Source organism: Gekko japonicus, unplaced genomic scaffold (assembly GCF_001447785.1).
Source record: "Gekko japonicus isolate JY-2015 unplaced genomic scaffold, Gekko_japonicus_V1.1 scaffold338, whole genome shotgun sequence".
Lineage (NCBI taxonomy): Eukaryota > Metazoa > Chordata > Lepidosauria > Squamata > Gekkonidae > Gekko > Gekko japonicus.
Genome location: NW_015171512.1, coordinates 124648 through 144026, shown reverse-complemented (window position 1 = coordinate 144026; position 19379 = coordinate 124648). Strand labels below are relative to the sequence as shown.

At 51.5% G+C, this 19379-nt stretch overlaps 1 protein-coding gene across 2 annotated transcripts in view; it reads right to left on the bottom strand.

The window, feature by feature from the left end:
- EMX2 (empty spiracles homeobox 2) overlaps positions 1 to 634 on the bottom strand; it is an 8971-nt gene extending 8337 nt beyond the window's left edge. For both annotated transcript variants that reach the window (XM_015419358.1, XM_015419359.1), the window contains exon 1: positions 238 to 634. In XM_015419358.1, the coding sequence (XP_015274844.1) occupies positions 238 to 634 (397 nt within the window). The remainder of the gene's footprint in view (positions 1 to 237) is intronic.
- Positions 635 to 19379: the final 18745 nt, after the last annotated feature.

Below are 19379 nucleotides of genomic sequence, written 5' to 3'. Positions count from 1 at the left end.
GCGGACTCTGTTGAAGAAAGAGACTTTGGCGTCAGTGGGAAGACAGGTGCCCCCTCACTCCACGCCCGCCCCCAATTCTATTTTCGTTTTCCCCCCCCGCTGCCAGACAAATGCATTTTGGGGGGGTCCCTTCTTCTCTTTCCCCGGATTTTGTGAAGGGGGGGCGTTTGGCTGCCCAGCTGCGAAGCTTCCCGCCCCCCGGCCCTTCGAGGGCCAGACCCGCCCGTCGCCCCTTACCTTGGAACCGGTGGCCCAGATATCGGTAGCGGTGTATGAGCCAGGGGTAGAAGGTGGAGGGGTCCCTTTGTTGCGAGGCGAAGAGCGGGTGCGGGGAGTGCGCGGAGGGCAGCGGGTGGGCGGCCAGGGCGTGGGGCGGGGGCACGGGGTGGACGGGCACGGCGGCCGGGTTGGGCGGGTGCGAGACGGCCTCGGCGAAGACCAAGTCCGGGTTGGAGTAGACGCCGCGGCCGCCGGCATGGAAGCCGTTGAGGAAAGGGTTCATGGGGCTGGAGTTGGCGTAGCTGAGCGCCGCCGGCCGGATGGGCTCCTCGGCGCGGGAGGCGGGCAAGGCAGGGCTGTCTTTGGCCACCAGCGACTCGATGGTGAAGCAGCGCTTGGGGGTGGGCTGGAACATCCTGGCCGTCGGCGCCCGCCCGGCCGGGCCACTGCTGCTGCTGCTGCGGCTCCTCCTCCTCCTCCTCCTGCTGCTCCTCCTGGGGCTCCCGGCGAGACGATGGGGCCGCTCCGCCCGCCTAGATCCACGGGACACAGCCTGGCCGGTGGGCGAGCGGGGGCGGCAGGCACGCTGGCCGGCCACATAAAGGGGCCCGCGCCCGGGAGGGAGGCGCGCTCCGCCGCCGCAGCCCCGCGCGGCACCCTCGCCGCCTCCGCCGCCAGCAAAGTTGCGCCCAGAAGTTGTGTCCGGGCGGGCCCCCCTCCGGCTCTCCGGTCTGCTCCTCTCCTCTCCTCTCCTCTCGGCGCGGCGCCCCAGGCAGGCCCCCTCTAAGGGGGCCGGCAATCCATGGCGGCGGCGGCGGCGGCGGCGCTCGGGTCCCTTCGCCCAAAGTGGTGCGAACGATTTGTTAGTTCATGAGCCTAATTAGCGCGAGGATCACATAAACAGCTTCCTCTGAAGCCTGGTAAATGGCTTGATGATTGGTCGCTATTACTCGCCTTGAGGTGGAAGGGGGGAGACTCTTTAAAGTGCGTCAGAGGGGAGAGGCGAACTTCTGGCCGGCGCGATCCTGGAGGGATGGATCCAGGCCCGGACTGGAACGGACTCCGCCGCTGCAGACGCGCGCCCACAGCCGGCCGGCCGGGCACAGGCGGTGGCGACTCAGCCGAGGCAGACGGAGAAAGACGCGGCAGCGGCAGCAGCAGCCAGAGGTCCCGAGAGCCGCCTAGACGAGTCTCGCCAGGAGTCAGGTAGGAGCGGGGGAGGAGCTGCGAGGGGGAGACTCATGCTGGGGCTGGCGGGGGAGGGGGGAAAACCCAACTCGGTCGCCCCGGCTACAGAGGAAATCTGGCTCTGCCGGCGGAGTCGTGGTGATCGGTTCCCTCTCGCCAGGGGACCGTAGGAGTTTGTGACGCGTCGCCCCCTCCAAACGCCTCCCTCCAGCCCGCCCGCCCGGGTGCTGCCATCCCCCGCAGCGGTTCTCAGTCATCCGAGGGGGGGGGGGTCCACTTGCCCTTTCCGAAGAGCCTCCACAGACCGGAGTCCCCGCTCCCCAAGACTTTTCTCAGCAGAACTGGGGGGGGGGGCTTTTCAATGCCTTCTCGCGCTGTTCTGGCGAGCACAAATTTTTTTGGGGGGTGGGGAGCTCGAGCCGCAGCAGCGACGTGATTTGCGCGCAGTGAAGGCTCTTGCGAGGGGACGGGCGGCTCGTCCGCGGATCCGGCCTTGTCCACGTTTTCCAGATTGCCGTGGAGTTCGGGGACGAGTTTTAGGGCCGAGTCCTCCGGCTCCCATTGGCTGCCGCTGTCGAATAATTATGATCACATCCTAATACTCCTGGCCGCTGCTTACTGTTTATTGGTAGTTAAGGATCTATTATCTATTCATCAGCCTCCTATTTTTACCAATTACACGCTTCTAAAGTGAAGTACCAGCAGGTATTTTTCACGTTTACAATTAATGATTAAAAAAAACAAACCCTGGCGTATTTTAAATCTATTACGCTGCGGTGTGACTTATTCTGAAAGATGCAGAACTGCTCCTGTCGATGCATATATGCACTTAATACAAGGGAAGGGGGGAAATATTTCAAACTATTTTAGCTTTCCCCCTTCTTTGTCCGTCCCCATAACTCCTCCCCCCCTTAACAATTAAATAAAGAATTCTAGTCTAGTTAAGTTTTTTAAAGAAAAAAAAATGTAATAGCAGAGGCTATCAATGCATTTTCCTTAACAGCTGACAGGGCCTCTACTAACTATTTATCTATGTATCTATTTATTTATTTACTTATTTGAAAGTGTTAAATTGGCAGCCATTGGAAAGTGAAAACGAGGGCTTAACTGGGCCCACTGAAAACTTGGTGTGTGACTCCATTAATTTTCTCCTCATATTCAGAAAATATAAAGTGGTGCTTTTGAATACATAATCATATTATACACACACATGCTGCAAACGTATGCGTACTTACACATAGAAGCCTAGAATTTGCATAGCAGTTAAATTTGTATTAGGCTTGGTATTAATTATGCAAAAATCCTATCTATGTCCCCTTTAAGTCCATGAAGTGGGAAGCGTAGGGGCAGATAAGGAAAGCTTTCAGATCCATCGAGATACACGCGCGCGCACACGCCTATATATAGACAGACAGACAGACAGGTGTGCGGCGCGTGCCCCTGTGCATGATCCTGTTCTCAAATCTGCCTTCTGTCGTCCCAGATTACTGTCATTGCTATCATTTTTATTATTATTACCACAATATCATGCAAGACAGCAAACGGTCTCTCCCTCCGGCACTAAACTACAAGGTTCAGCGCGGTTGGCCATAAGGGGCCTTTTATTTTGCTTTGAACTGAGTATTTAATAAAACCGGACATTGTAATGAAAAGGACCGTCTCCTTCTCTGTGTCACAATAATATTTATCTGGTTCAGTAACTTAATCTCCTCCCCCCCCCCAATCTTCCGTCTAAAAGGGATTCAGCTGCGGCATAAAACGGTGGATTTCCTCTCCCTGCCTCAGTCCTACATCTTCTGAAAAATGAATGGAAATCACCAGCTAAGGGGGAGTGATATACAATGCTTTGGAGTATAAAATCGTTCGCAATGCGGACAATAGAAATGGCTCAGTGGAGGTGCTCGAAAGTTCTTCAGACCAAACTCATTCAGTTTCTTCGAACTGCACCGTTCTTGCCCGCAATCCTAAAAAGGCATGTGGCTGAGGCTGGTCGTGCGCGTGGGATCATTCACACGAAAGTTCCGCTGAGAATAGGGGGATTTGCAAATAGATCGTCAGGCCACAGATCTAAGTACACTTGGTCCATTTCTTTATTGAATCAAGGGGATATTCTGGCAGATTAATTTCGCGATTTTAGAAGCCCGGCGCTAGAACCAGCTAGAACCAGCGACCTCTTGACTGCCTGCAAAGGTTCCCCACTGGCAGTGGCCAGAGGTAGTTAGGAGAAGGGGGAAGAAGCCTTCCCTAGTGATTTTCAGTGGCTTCTGGCAAAGACTCTCCACGATTTCAAGAGCCCCATTCGCGGGATTCCACCTTCTTCGCGCGTCCTCTCGCAACTCGCTTTCAGCAGATCTTTAAAGGCGGAGGCAACAGAGTGGTCTCCCTGGCGGAACAAAGGGGTGGAAGTCTTGACATCCCCACCCCCAGCCGAACCCCTTTCCCCGTCTCTCTCTCTTCCCGGCTGCCGCCCCTCCCCAGACCTGTCCGGTTGGCTCCCAAGGGTCGGCCGCTTTCGAAGCAGAGGTTCCCGTGGGGTCAGACTCCCCAGCCGGCTCCAGTGCTGGGAGCGGCTCCGGATTGCGCCCACCACCGGAGAGGCTCCGGGTTTTCTGGCGGGGTGGAAGCTGCGAGGGGGATAATGAGGCGCCTGAAATGCACAGGCGAGCGCCGCGATCTCGGCAAATAGATTTGGCCGTGCTTCGAGCGGCTCTGGCGGCGCAAGCGAGAGGGGTTCGGCCGGCCGGGCCGGGCCTTTCCGCAGGGACTGTGAGGCAGATCAGACGCCAGCCAGGCCTGGGCCGTGCCGGGGAATAAACGGGACGGGTTACTGATTACGGGAAGGCAAGGGCCGGCCCGGCGGAAAGCTGGACGCGCGGCACCCGGGACGGAAGGCCGGCAAGTCCGCTCAGGCGGCCTTCTTCAAGGCAAGCCCCTTTTTTGCGGGGGGGGGGGAAGCCTTATACGCGACTCCTGCTCAAGTGCATTGGGAGGACACACACCCGCGTGCTTCCCTAACCCCAGCCGCACCCCCGTAGGTGGGAAGGACGTTCGTTGAGTTCACTGGAAAGAACTCCTTTCGCTCCTTGTTATGATGAGGAGCCTGAACATTCAATTCTGGACAAAGTTTGGGTCCAGCGGCACCTTTAAGACCCACATATTTTAATTCAAGGTATAAGCCATCCTTTGCACTTACAATTAAATGACACTTACCAGTCCATACATATAGGTGGAGGGTGAGCAGTAAATTAGCCTACAGCATAGTGAAGACGTTTAACAGATTCAAGGACCAAACAGGAATAACAAGCTTAGTTTATATGGGTTTAATTCTGGGGGGAAACGTAGTGAAGGAAATAAATACGTCAAAATTGGAGATTGATGGGAAGGCAGATGTATCCTTAACTGTGGAATGCTGAGAATCAACTGAGACAGAAGTCATTGCGGTGCTGCACCTCCTTGACTGGGGCGAGTGTAAGTGAGCCCCACCCTGTCCAGACCCCGAAGGAAATAAATACGTCAAAATTGGAGATGGATGGGAAGACAGATGTATTCTTAACTGTGGAATGCTGTGAATCAACTGAGACAGAAGTCACTGCGGTGCGGGGTTAAGGACGTTCCGGCTGCAAATCCTGGTTGCCTTCGGAAATGTTCTCCCGGATGCCCGGGAATGCGGGCCCTGCGGACACTCCAAGTCGGGCACCTGTGTAAGCTTCGCGGGTCATCCCCAAATCTCTCTGAAGGGAGGCGCAACGAGGCATAATGGCTCATAGTCACGCACAGCAGAGAGGGGGACGGTTTCCCCTGGCCCCCTCCCGAATAAGGAAGGGTAAATCTCGGGGAGACCCTTCCGACTTGCGGAGATTTGGAGGGGGGGGGAGCTGGGGGAGAAAGTGATAAACTCTTTGCATCTAGTGACCTTTGGAAAACCCAGGCTTGCTGCAGGAAGTCCGAACCCTTCCAGCCCCACCCTAAACCGAGTAAGGCTCCCCGACGGACTTAGAAGAGCACAACTCTCCTTAGGATGGTCCTGTTGAACGAGGGGTTCGCCCAGATTTGGCCCTTGTTGAAGTCAATGAGTCGAAAAACGGCTCAAGAAGTGACCGACGTGCAGCCACACTAGGCAGAGCTTCAGCCAGTCCGTGCATCCAAGGGGGGGGGGAGAGAGTGGTCACTCCTGGACGGCTTGTTGCCCATCGTGTTCTGGCTGGGTGGGTTCTGAAGCTGGCTGTGGATTTCGGAGCCGAAACGGATCACGGGCTGGTTTCGATGGAGCTTGACTTCCGATCAGGTCTGTGGGCTCTCCCACTTGCTGGGACTGAGAGTCAAACCACAAGCCCTGGTGTCGGTTCGGGCCCCCTTCTTCCGCACATCTGCCCGCCTGCCCCGTATTTTCACAGTTTATTTTCCGTCCTCAGGTGCCTTGGATTGTAGCCCGTGATTAATCCGGCACAAAATCAGGATCGGTCAATAGCCTGAAAGCACATATCTCGTGGATCTGAGGGCTGGTGTAAGGGGCCTGGATTAATCGGCCTTGTGATTTCCTATCACAACAACATCCTAGGAAAGGAAATTCAGATGATGGCTGAACATTAGACGGGCCAAACCCCGAACTGTTTAAGGCTTTAATCAGCCATTTGCTGAAACTTTAGTCTGGGTTGGCGCTGCAGACAGCATAGTTTGGACTGCTCTGTCTGCCCAGCGCATTTAAGATGTTTCAAACTATTTCCCGGATTTAGCTTTGGCCTCGGTATTATTTTGATCCAGAGTTTCAAATGCGGTTCAAATCGCTTTGAGAACAGATGCCTCTATTTATAAATCATCTCCCTCAAATTTTGTATGGAAATTTTTCATTCGCATCGTTTCGAAAAGACACACCCTAAATGTGCACATATCCAGTTTTGACAGGCCGGATAAAATATCCCTTTTGTAATGTCTATTTTTTTAAAAAAGCCTATGCCGTCGCTAATTCATATGCTTTTATCCATGAACTTGGATGTTACATATTTCCAACACGTGTGTTCATTAGGAAATGTTTTATTTTTAAGGGTGTAACATTAAACAGGAGACTGTAAAAAAGTGTTTTCTGACCAATATGTCTTTCAGCTTTTAACAAAATGTATGTGTATGCAGTGCCGCCTAGTGGATAATGTCAGGAAAACTCGATCATAAATCTCTTTAATTGCCGTAGACAGGAGATTTAGAAAAAACAAAACAGCCAATTATTTCCTGTGTATATTTTGTTCCTTGAGTAGACTTTCCCATCCTAATATGCACACCAATCTAAAACCATCCATTTTATGTCTTCGAAACGTTATTAATGGAAGCGTGATGTCAACATTCAGAATCCGGAGGAAAATTACAAACTTCATTTTACAAAGTTTTCATTTTGAAAAAAAACACTTTAGTCTTATGTGTTTGGTTCATAGATTTCAATGTAGAGTCCTCAGTTTTCGAAGAGGGGACTGATATCTAATACCCCGATTCCAAAAGGCAACTGAGACTGATTTCCAATGGAAACTATTTCCGAATAAGTGTGAGGGATGTCACATGCACAACTAAAAATAAGCATCAGAAGTAGAAAATCCCAGCCATCACCCGCGAGGATTTCCAAAATCGTAGCCAGTATGAATTCATACTTGTTGTGTTCTACTTTATTTATAAAGTATGGGTATTTAAAATAATAGACAGTTATGCTTTGAAATGCACACGTCATAGATGAGGAATACTTTCGTTATCTTTCCACTTCCTGGATCCAAGAGATGATATTTTTCATGTAGGCTCCGGCCTTTTAAACTGTGCCTGAAAAGTTTTCCTCGACAACAACAACAAAATCCTCCCCTGGCATCTTTACCTCGAATTAAGCCCTTGCACTTAGCTGAATGGAGTAAACCCACTGAGTTGCAAAGCAGTCCCAGGACGAGGCAGAGTGTCCAGGAAATCGTTTCAGGGTGGAGGTATCCTTCCCCCACCCCGGTTAACAGCGGGATCAAAAAAAAATCAGACCCTGTCCTGGGAATCAACCCCATTGAGTTCAGTCTTCAGCGGGTGCTGCTGCCCAAGCCACCGGTGCGAATCAGACAGACGTCGCGTCAACCTGCAATGTACTTGGGACACGTCCTGTCCCTCCTCCGAGAAGCCACCAAATCTCCCACTCGAAAACCAGCTTGGCTGGAGGACCCCGAAGGGGCGCCACTCGCGTTTCTCTCGGAGTCCTCCTGCATTACCTGCTCCGTCCCCGAACTTGAGCGGCGACTCAGACTCCAAATGGCCCCCACTCGAAAACCAGCTTGGCTGGAGGACCCGAAGGGGCGCCACTCACGTTTCTCTCGGAGTCCTCCTACATTACCTGCTCCGTCCCCGAACTTGAGAGGCGACTCAGACTCCAAATGGCCCAGATGGGCCCTGGACGGACGCCTTTCCCTGGAGCAGGAAGTCCTGCTACCCCCCAGGAATGGCTTGTGTGGTGCAGAATTTCGGAAGCTCCCCTGTTCTGTAGCCGATGCTCGCCCCGCACTTCTGGCATCCTGGACGGGCCCGGAAGTTTGAAGCCCCGATCCGTGCCTGATCTTTAGCCTTGACTTTCTCCAGATGCCGCTAAGCCCTCCCATCCCTCTTTCCCCGCGTCTCGGTTTCAGGTTTCCCTGCCTCCTGCCGGTTCTTGCTTCGCCTCGCATGGCCCGAATGCTTCCGAGAGAGGCCATCGGGACTGACTTTCCCCTTCTCTTTTGTGACTTTTCCCTTTGGCCCCCGATGCGTTTCCTTCTCAAGCCCGCGCCTTCGTTTCAGCCCAGTTTCCCACCCCCTCTGGCAACTTCTCCTGGGAGCTTTCCGGGGCTGGTTTGTTGGAAGCTGGTCCTTCTTTCAGCCTGAAGGGGAGCGATCCGGGTAAAGTCCACGCAGATTCCCGAGGAGGTGCGTGTCTCACGGCGGGGTGTCTCTGTCCCAAGCTCTGCGGGCGGCTGCTCAACGGGTATTTGGGAGTCTTATAATACGATCCAAATAACCGGGAAGCTTTGGAATGGATTCGAACAGAATTTAGTCCTTGCGTGTATTCTGTTGAGATTCTTGATCCAGGAGATTTCCGTTTGAATTCGCATTTCAGGTTTCTAGTCCTCCTGGTTGAGAAGAACTTCGGGAACCCGGGGCGGTACGGGATAACTGAGGACAGTGCGGGTTGTGATTTGCCCTTGTCTTCCATGGGGTAGGGACTGGACCCATTTGTCGGCTGAAAAACTCGTCAGCCGCCGAAATGCTGGAAGAGTTTCCTCGGTTCAAGACTAGAATATTGCCAAATTATATTTCACCCCTTCCCTTGAAAGGGGGGGGGGATCTCCGTTATTCTCTAGCGAGCTTGGTGTTTCATAATGAGACTAGAGTCGGCACGTGTGGATGTCTCTTTTCTAAAACGTATCCCTATCGCAGAATGTGAAGGCTGCTTTCTTGCGGTTATGTGCCTTGTTTATTCACGTCTCTCAGCCTTAGCCCTACCCCCCTCCCCGCAATATGAAAATAACATTTGCCCCACCTCACAAGGTTGTTGTAATAAAATGTTTGCGAGGCTTTCTGAAGGCTCGAAGGCTCTGAGTCTGCCGGGTGTTTTGTTAGAATCTGCGGCGGCCAGAGGCCTAGGAACTTCAGCTGGTTGGAGTCAACGGCACAAATCCCATTGATTTAACGGATAAGGACTGCTTTCCTGGCTTCTTCCTGATGGTCCTGCCTGTTAAGTATTTGAAAAGCTCTCCAAACGTCCCGGACTAGCGAGACAGTGGGCCGAGGGCGACACAAGCGTCAGCTGGGTTCAGGCCTGTCTGTCTGTTCCCAGCCGTGGTATCCCGGGATCTGGTGTCTTGTGAAGGGGCGAGAGATGGTCAGCAACAACAGCGTTTAAGGGTTCCTGGAGGAAAGCCAGGGCAATTAAACTAACTTTAAGATGCTCTAAACTGGTAGTCTGGCCTTTGGATAACTCTGTGGTAATCAAGAACGGAGAGGGGAGGGGAGGTGTCTTGCGCTTAGCTGGGCAAAGACGGAAGTCTCCTTTCTAAAACATATCCCTATCGCAGAATGTGAAGGCTGCTTTCTTGCGGTTATGTGCCTTGTTTATTCACGTCTCTCAGCCTTAGCCCTACCCCCCTCCCCGCAATATGAAAATAACATTTGCCCCACCTCACAAGGTTGTTGTAATAAAATGTTTGCGAGGCTTTCTGAAGGCTCGAAGGCTCTGAGTCTGCCGGGTGTTTTGTTAGAATCTGCGGCGGCCAGAGGCCTAGGAACTTCAGCTGGTTGGAGTCAACGGCACAAATCCCATTGATTTAACGGATAAGGACTGCTTTCCTGGCCTCTTCCTGAGGGTCCTGCCTGTTAAGTACTTGAAAAGCTCTCCAAACGTCCCGGACCAGCGAGACAGTGAGCCGAGGGCGACACAAGCGTCAGCTGGGTTCAGGCCTGTCTGTCTGTTCCCAGCCGTGGTATCCCGGGATCTGGTGTCTTGTGAAGGGGCGAGAGATGGTCAGCAACAACAGCGTTTAAGGGTTCCTGGAGGAAATTAAACTAACTTTATGATGCTCTAAACTGGTAGTGTGGCCTTTGGATAACTCTGTGGCAATCAAGAACAGAGAGGGGAGGGGAGGTTTCTTGCGCTTAGCTGGGCAAAGACGGAAGAATACGCGATCCCATTCCCGTTTTGTGCTATTGTAGTTGGTCCTAATAAAAAGATATTGCACAACTTAAAAAATAATACTGTGTACCAACACGCCTATCGTTCTTGCAGACAGACAGACAGACAGACCCCGTGGCATCGTTTCCAACACTTTTTATTTCCCATTCAATAAGTGCAAAAAATTTTAACCCGGCGAGACTCAACAGTGCAATCCTAAACGGAGTGTCACCCTTCTTCAGCACGTTTGCTCCGGTGGATTTAGAGGGAGAGTAACTCTGCGTGGAACTGTACTGCAATCCACGGGTTTTTAAGACGGTCTCCCTCCTTCCAGGCCCCATTCAGAATGTTGGAACGAGCCGCGGAGCCAGTGGGGCCTGTCAGTCCTGTTGGGTGTTGATCGTAGACTGGGGGAGGCGGTCTGGAAATCGCACCCTCTGGGTCTCAGGTGGCCAAGCGCCGCGGCCTCCAGGACGGACTTGCCTTCCCCCTCTGCGCGTCTGGGGTGGTGGTGGTTGTTGCCCCCTTTCCCTCCCTCCCTTCTCCCTCCCCCCCCCCTCCAAGGCCTGGCACCGAGGAGAGAAGGGAGGAATGCTCCGCTAAGGAGAGCGGGAAGGCAGTCCAATAATAAGTCAACCCGCTTCTAAGGCAGAGAGATTCAATATTAGCACATTAAAGTGTCATTTAGGCTACTAATTAATATGTATTTCGTTTTAAATCATGCATTTTTCAAGGGCTTCAAGTGCATAATTGCTCGCAGTGGCGCCTTCTGACTAGACGCATAAGTATGCGGAACTGGGAAGGCAGCCTGCGCGGATTGCCTCCCTCCCCCGCCGGTCCCCGGGCCCAAATGCAGCGCCCAGACCGTCCCCCACCCCGGAGGGAGACGCCCGTTGCCCCTTCCTCTCAGCAGAGCCTCCGGCTGCCAGGATGTCGACGGGGCCGGCTGTGATCCGCCTCTGAGCCGGGCGCTCCTGCCTCTGACGTTGCCTGGGCCGCCATGGCGAAGGCGCTCTCGGGAGCCGGTCTCAGAGAGGCAGCCGCCGCCGCCGCCGCCTCTTCCTCCTCCTCCCGTTGCCGGTGGTGGGACAAGAGCAACTCTCAGGAGCTCCGGAGTTCCCCCGCCAGCCCTCGAAGGCAGATGGCGCCAAGACAGAAGGCGGGACTGGTGGGGATCGCCTCGCAGCGGGGGAGAGGCACACAGACGGGATTCAGCGCCGTCTCTCCGTTTTTCAGTGCAACTCCTCATGAGCAGATTACCTGGGCCTGTTAGAGATGAGCCCAGCAGGACCCCAGAGAGGGACCAGGCGCTGCTGCTGCGCTCCGCTCTCACACGGTTCTACTGCAGGCCACGCGGCTGCCCTCCGACACTGGCCCAGGCCTCTCCCGCAGCCTGGGATCCCCAAAATGCCTTCTGCAGGCACGTGCATTCTTGGAGAGTTGTGCTTTGGAACCGTGGCCCTCAACTCTTCCCAGGGATCTTCCGTCCCACTTCTCAGGTGGCAAGTCGCATTCAACATCCACGGGGCGCCCTCTTTCCGGTCGACAGACTGGTTCCCTCGCCCTAAAGCCCCGGCGGAATCCCCCCAGAATCTACTTCCCGGCGTTGTGTCGGCCACAGCCCCGGACACCGAGACCCTCGCAAGCCATCCTAGGCAGAGAGCCACTGGTGGCAGGAGGCTTCGAGGGCAGCCCTTCGGCCAGGAATGGCCTACCGTGTCTCCCCGGAAATGAGGCCGTTTGTTTCAGTGAAGTTAGCATCCCAACAATAATATAAGTTTAGAATCTGGCTGTACGGATTTCTGCCAGCCCGTAGAAGACACGAAGCCGCAGGGCGGTGGTTGGGAGCAACTGAAACCCCATCTCTCCCCCCCCCCGCACTCCCACACGTTCTGTCAGCTTCTCCAGTCGATACCCTGATCCCAGATCTGTCGGGCAATATTTTGGGGAGTGATCAATCGGGACCGACGCTGTGGGGTGTCCTTCGCTTTTATGTTGTAAGAGATCCTTTCCCGGTAAATAGCCTTTGTTTAAAAGTGAAAGGATTCTAGTTTATGGTCACACAGACAACAGTGTTAAGCCCACCATGGGGAGTCACGAAAAGCAAACGGGGAAAGTTTTGAAATGAAAAGTATGATCCTTTTGTTTTCCTTGACGCCCACGGGTTCTATTTAGGCGCCTGTCTGTGGCATTTGCCTGGCACATCTGACGTCCATCGCGTTGACTTCCAGGAAGCAAAAGTGTCATGGATCTGAGACGGAGCGGTCCTCCACCACACCCGCCCCCCCCCATCCAAGTGTGCCGAGGCTCCCGGCTAATGTTCGCGCCCTCGGAGCCATCTCATTGCCCCCAGAGCGGGTCTCCTCCGCGGGACCTGACGAAGGGAGCTTTGGCTCTGGGAAGCTCCTACCCCGAGAACCTCTAAGGCGCGGCTGGACTCGAATGGGGGCTGTCCTACTGCAGCCCAGCACGGAAACGATCCTCCGAAGTGGATTCAGGCGGGGTGGTGGGGGGGTAGCCGTGTTGGCCTGAAGCCGCGGAACAAAGTTGGAGTCCAGTGGCCTTAAAGGTGCCTCTGGACCCAGACTTTGTCCTGATCCTCCACAGTAGTTTTCGGAGGGAAGTGGAGCCACCAATCTGTCGCCCTCTTCCCCCGCTCTCAAAATAAGGCTGTGTTGTCCCTCTCTCGACTCCCAGCGCACTCGAATTCAGCTTTCTCGAAGCGATTTAAAGCCACCCTCTCAAGGAGCAAGTTCCTCTGAACTCAACCCGCCACCACGTCTTTAGAATGGGGCTGCTAGGTCCGTTGGCTCCTTTAAGAAAAGGGGTTTTGTGTGTGTGTGTGTGTGTGTGTGTGTGTGTGTGGCTTTTGTTAAAGAGCACCCTTGCTTAAGTGGGTTGTGGACCGAGCTCACGGTAGCTTTCCGTGGTACCCTTGTCATTCGGAGACGGTCAAGATGCTTTACATTTCCACGCATTGAAGAAGTGCACCGACAGCGCAATCCTAAACAGAGCTGAAACCCTCCTAAACCCATTAAAGCCTGTTTAGGATCGCGCTAGTTTAGGATTTTAAAAAACACGGTTTTAAAAAAAATTGAACTCGGCGGATCTAATGAAATAGAGATCCTGCAGGCATTCTGCGCTCGTCCTCTGTGGCTCCCCCCCCCCCCCCCCCCCCCAGTCAGGCACAGCAAAATAAAATGAAACCATCGACGATCAGATCTGGCGGATTGCCCGGTGGACCTAGCGTCCTCCGACTCTGCGGGAGCGAGATGTCCTGTCAGATCCTGGGCTCAAGAGATGCGAGAGCGTCACAATTCGCCGCACTCTGTCGAGCCAAGCCTGGAGCGCCGCAGAGGGATCATGACTCGCCCCGTCGGCGCACTCCGCCCGGCCACGAAACCGACTGGAGGGAACGCCGTGTCAGCGGATCCGAGGGAAGAGAGCCGAGGGGTGTTCCCAGGATCGTGTTGTTGCTTGTTCCTGGTACATTAAAGTCGGGGGAAGCGGGGACAGTTAGCGTCACACCAGGCAAACTGCTTCGTTGGACGGGACTTGGGAAACGAAACGAGAGACTTTTTTTTTTTGCTTAGGAAGGAGACGGTCTCTGGGCGGCAATTGCGCGGCTGAGCTCCTGGGGGAGGCACGTCTGACTCCCGAAGCGGCTCTGGGCTGCTCTCCGCAGAGCAGCGCCTCTGCCCCACCCCGCCTGTGAACAGAACCTGATTCAATCCCGGCTCGAATGAGAGAATCCAGCCACAGGCTGGGTGCCCAGGGAAGGCGGAAAATACCTGGGGATCGTTTAGGCGACGCACTATTGCGGCCAGACTCCACATTCCGGTTGCTCTGGAAGGAAGTCCCAAACTTACTTCCGAGCCAGCGCCTAAGCAGCGGCCGGGAGCTCATTTACTCCGAAGGCGCACTAGAAAGCCGTGGTGGGGCTCACTCCCTAGTCAACTGAGCGGCTAGTTTAGCAGGCTGGCTGTTAAGTTCCAAGCACAATGGACTGTTCCTTGCTTTGGACCAGGATGGTGTTCGCCTCCTCCTTCGTGTGTGCGTGTGTGAGGGGGGGGTCTCGTTGCGGTCGGTGGAACTGCCCGAAAGAGTGAGCGAAAATGAGGCGAATGCTTCGGTTTAACAGGGATGGAAACAGGCTGGAAACCAACCCATTCTCGTGTCCGTAAAACCCAGAGGGAGCAGGACAGCATCCCCCCCCTTCCATTGCAGAGGGCGGGCCCCGGAGGGTGCCTTGCACGAGTCTTTGATCCTCAATGTCTATCAACAGGTTATGCGCAGAAGTAAGAGACGAAGGAGAACTAAGCAGCGCGTTTTCTCTGGCGCCCCAAACTTTGCGCTTCCACAGGGGTGTGTGTGTATGTGTGTGCATGGATCTGTAGGTGTTTGCCTTCCTTAAAATACCAGAAGCTGATACAGTGTGTCTGCATCTACAGTGCGTGTGTGTGTGTGGGGGGGGTGTCCGAGTCCTGCCAACTCCCTCGGCCTTTGCTGAGTCCTGATCATTTCTCCTATTTACCATAGCTGCTTGAACAAAACAACACGTTTGTTTGTTTTTTAAAAAACTGTCTCTTTCTCTCTCTGGTTCTTATCTCTGTGTATCCCCTCTCCTTTTCTTCTTTTTCTCAGTATTCCCCCATCAGATGCAAAGGGCACCCTTGTATTAAGAAGACATAATGGTGGACTTTTGATGGAAGAGAGCTGATGCTTTTTAGAATGGATGGAAGTTATATGGAAGTTCCATGGAAGCTGAGGCTGGTGAGAATGGATGGGTGTGTCACAGAAATATTACTGTTGGTTAATATGCACTTTCACCTAGGCTTGATCCTCTTTTACGAAAACTCAGAATTCACAATATTGAACTGACTGACTGCTAGACTCACCTTGGAGTAACTGAAATGAGCCCAGTGGACACTGAGTTGTGGTAGTCCTGAAACTACAGAATGAATGTAGAGGTTTCCTGGGGCAGCTCTAATGTGCCTCAGTGTCACTCCTCTCTTGCCACAATCAAGCTACACTGAACTATCCAAAATAAACATTCCATGGGCCCCATGCATCAAGAGCAAGGAAAAATGATCTCCACAATTATTTACATGACACAGTGGCTTCATTTCAGGCAGGGAAAATAGACAGTGGTTATGGAAAGGGAAATTTCTGTAGTTTTCACTGGTTTGAATGACAGATTATTCTTATAGGAAAAATATATTTTAGAATCAGGACAGATGATCAGGAGATGTTCAGTAAAGATATATGACATCATTTTAGAAAAAAGATCTACGCTGCTTAAGGTGCCTGGTAAGGCATACATCTCCCCTGAATATATCCTAGTTAGATGTAAACTGCTCCGAGCCTTCAGGAAGGAGCGGTATAGAAATGTGATGAAATAAATAAATTTAGGCACTGGAACAGCTGGTCACAGAGCCAGCCAGAGGGGTAGTGATCTTGGACTTGGTTCTGAGCAGGTCTCAAGACCTGGTAAGAGATGTAGAGAGTTGCACCAATGGGGGGCACAGTGACCACAATGCTATTAAGTTCAGCATTCAGGTCAATGGAAAGTTACCCCTAAAATCCAAAATGGTAACATTTGATTTCAAAAGAGGGAACTTTCCAAAAATGAGGGGAATAATAAATAGGAAGTTGAAGGGGAAACACAAGATAGTCAAATCCCTAGAGGATACTTGGAAACTATTTAAAACCACACTAATTGAAGCCCAAATAGAATGCCTTCCACAGGTGAGGAAAGGCACTGCCAAGTTTAAAAGAAGGCCTGTGTGGTTAACAACACAAGTCAAGGAAACTATAAAAAGTAAAGAGCTTCTTTTAAAAAGTGGAAGGTCTGCCCCAATGAATTGAACAGGACGGGGCAGAGGCTTTGGCAAAAGAAATGTACGTCAATAATTAGACGTGCAAAAAGAGATTTTGAGGAGCGGGTTGCTAAAAGCATCAAAACAATAAACATTTTTTTAAATATATCCAGAGCAGAAAACCAGTGAGAGAAGCTGTGGGGCCTTTGGATAACAAAGGAATAAAGGGATTGCTAAAGGAAGATGGGGAGATGGCAGAGAAACTAACTCGATTACTCTTTTGCTTCTGTGTTCACTGTGGAAGTGTGGGGCATGTACCCATGCCATAGCCACTATTTTCAGAAGGGGGGGGTCTGAAGAACTGAGCCAAATTGAGGTGACCAGAGATGACCTACTGGGGAAATTAAAAACCAATATGTCTTCAGGTCCTGATTGCATACACCTGAGAATTCTTAGGGAACTCAAATGGGAGATAGTTGATCTATGAATCCATGTAACTTATCACTAAAGTCAGCCATGGTACCAGAAGACTGGAGAATAGCAAATGACACTGATTTTTTAAAAGGATTTCAAAGGGAAACAAGGAAATTACAGGCTAGTTAGCCTAATGTCTGTCCCAGGCAAATTAGTAGAAACTTTAATTAAAGATAGGAGTTAGGCACATAGAGGGACAAAGCCTGCTAAGGGAAAATCAGCATGGCTTCTGGAAAGGGAAGTCCTGCCACACTAACCCTTTAGAGTTCTTTGAGAAAGTGAACAAGCATGACCTGGTGACCTCCTGGTAGATATTATATACCTGGACTTCTAAAAGGCTTTTGACAAGGTATCTCAGCAAAGACTCTTGGGATAAAAAGATGGGTTTTCTTATGGATTAAAAATTGGTTAAATGACAGGAAGCAAAGAGTAAGAATCAATGGGCAGTTCTCACAAAAGAGGGAAGAAAGCAGTGGGGTCCCACAAGGATCGGTATTGTGGCCAGTACTATTTAATTTATTCATCAGTGATCTGGAACTAGGGGTGAATAGTGTAATGGCCAAGTTTGCAGGTGACACAAAATTATTCAGGATGGTGAAAACCAAAGCTGACTGTGCAAAGCTCCAAGAGGACCTCCACAAACTGGGTGAGAGAGTGACAATGTGGCAAATGAAGTTCAGTGTTGGTAAGTGTAAAGTGATGCAGATTGGGACAAAAAATCCCAGCTTCAAGTACAGGCTAATGGAGTCTGAACTTGCAGAGACTGAGAGGGAAAAAGATCTTGGAAATGTAGTGGATAGCTCAATAAAAGTGTCAACCCCGTGTGCTGCAGCGGTGGAAAAGGCAAACTCGATGTGAGGGATTATTAGGAAAGGTATTGAGAGTAAAACTACCAATATTGTAATGCCCCTGTATAGATCTAGGGTGTGGCCTCATTTGCAATACTGTGTACAGTTCTGGTCACTGTATCCCCAAAAGGACATTGCAGAGCTGAGGAGGGCAACCAGGATAATTAGGGGGTTGGAGCACCTTCCGTATGAGGAAAGGCTGAAGAGTTCTCTATGAGGAAAGGCTGAAGAGTTTGGGACTTTTCATCTTAGAAAAGAGACCACTAAGGGTGGGAGACCACATGATAGAGGTTTATAAAATTATGCATGGGGTGCAGACAGTTGACACAGAGAAAATTTTCTCCCTATCCCAAAATACTAGAACTCAAGGGCATCCAATGAAGCTGATGGGCATTAGTTTCAGGATGGACAAAAGGAAATACTACGTTACACAAAGAGTGCTTAAAATGTGGTAGTTGCTGCTGGGGGTGTAGTGATTGATTAAAACGTGGTAGTTGCTGCTGGGGGTGTAGTGATGGCTCAGTAATAAACAGCTTTAAAGGGGTATTGGATAGGTTAATGAAGGACAAATCTATCAATGGCTAAGAGCCATGGTGGCTGAGGGGAACCTCCGCATTCAGAGGTACTAATCCTCTGAATCTCAGAGCCAGGAAGCAACATCAGGGGAAGGCCTTGGTCTCTGTACCTTCTTGTCCAGAGGAACAGGTAGGCCACTGTGTGAGACAGGATGCTGGACTAGATGGACTATTGGTCTGATCCAGCAGGGCTCTTCTTATAAGTTAAAGATAAATATTTGACAAAATTGCTCATTGAACTATGTGTAACACCCATAGACTAATGGCCCCAACCTAAGTAGTGTTATACCCTCTTCAGTTGACTTAGAAGGACTACAGTGGACTTGGAATGGTGTAACTCTGTTTATGATTGCACCATTAATTTATTATTTGGAAATAGCTTCCATTGTGATCATTAGGCATGATTCCTAAATGAGTGCAGGGATGGAGTGAAAAGATGGAAGGGAAGGGAAGTGGTTAGACAGTTTTTTAAAAAGATGTATTTTTCTAATCTAAAATGATCTGAACAACAGGCAATTTAAAATGGGATTTATGTAGAGACACAACAGATGACATAATATGGAAAGGTATGATATCATGGCTGCAGTTGCTATGAATTCATACGGACACAAATGTAACTATTCCTACACTATAGCCTATATGTATCACACGGTTTTTAAAATTCATTTAAGATAGACTCAGGATATTATCTTTATCTACTCATCTTCCAGGCAAGAAGTGCAAACTTTTAAGGGTGGTGGTTATAGTTATCAGTAATCAGCAGAGTCCCAGATTTTGCAACCCTGGTTTTAGAACTGTTCTACTTCCAGTATTCAATGGACTTTGAAGTGTTTAACTTTGTTTAGGAGTGCCCCATGAAAACGATGATTCTAAGGGAGAATATAAATAATGAAACAGACCATGGGACAAAGTGCAAATTGTAAATTGCCAACTGTGATTTCATGGTATAAACCACCTCTTTCTTGTGTCTGAGGGCAACACCTTTTTTGTATCCCTTAGCAACACCCTCACAGCTTCAGATCAGAACTGGGCTATATGGAGGTTCTCATGAGCTGTTGTCTCCCATCCCGCTCACCCTTTCTGCTGGGGTTGAGGTTGAAGAGGCTCTGTAGCTAAAGGCTGCTCTGAAGATGTTATATCACATTCCTGTGCAGCTGGTAGTTCCAGGCCTCGGTTCCTGTTGGAGCGCACCGGAGCACCGCTCCACCAGTCAGGAGCCCAGGGGGCGGGCACATAAGCCCCGCCCCCTGCTCCCACCAGCCATCAGTTGGGACACGGTGCGGGGGGCAAAACGTTCACCCGCCTCCCTGAGCCCCGAGGTGGTGGCCTTGGACTCGTAGGGGCAAATTCCACCTCTCCCGGGTTAGGTCATTCTGGCTCCCCCAGCTCTCCTTCCCGGCTCCTTAAAAAGTTATGGTGGCAGCTGCGACGCCCACGCGTGGGGGTAGGGGTAGGGCGAAACGTTCCCTTGCCTACCTGAGCCCGGGGTGGTGGCCTTGGACTTGTAGGTGAAATGTTCCCTTGCCTCCCAGAGCCCCCGGTGGTGGCCTTTGACTCATAGGGGCAAATTCCACCTCTTGCGTGTGATGTCCGAGCGGCGTTGCCG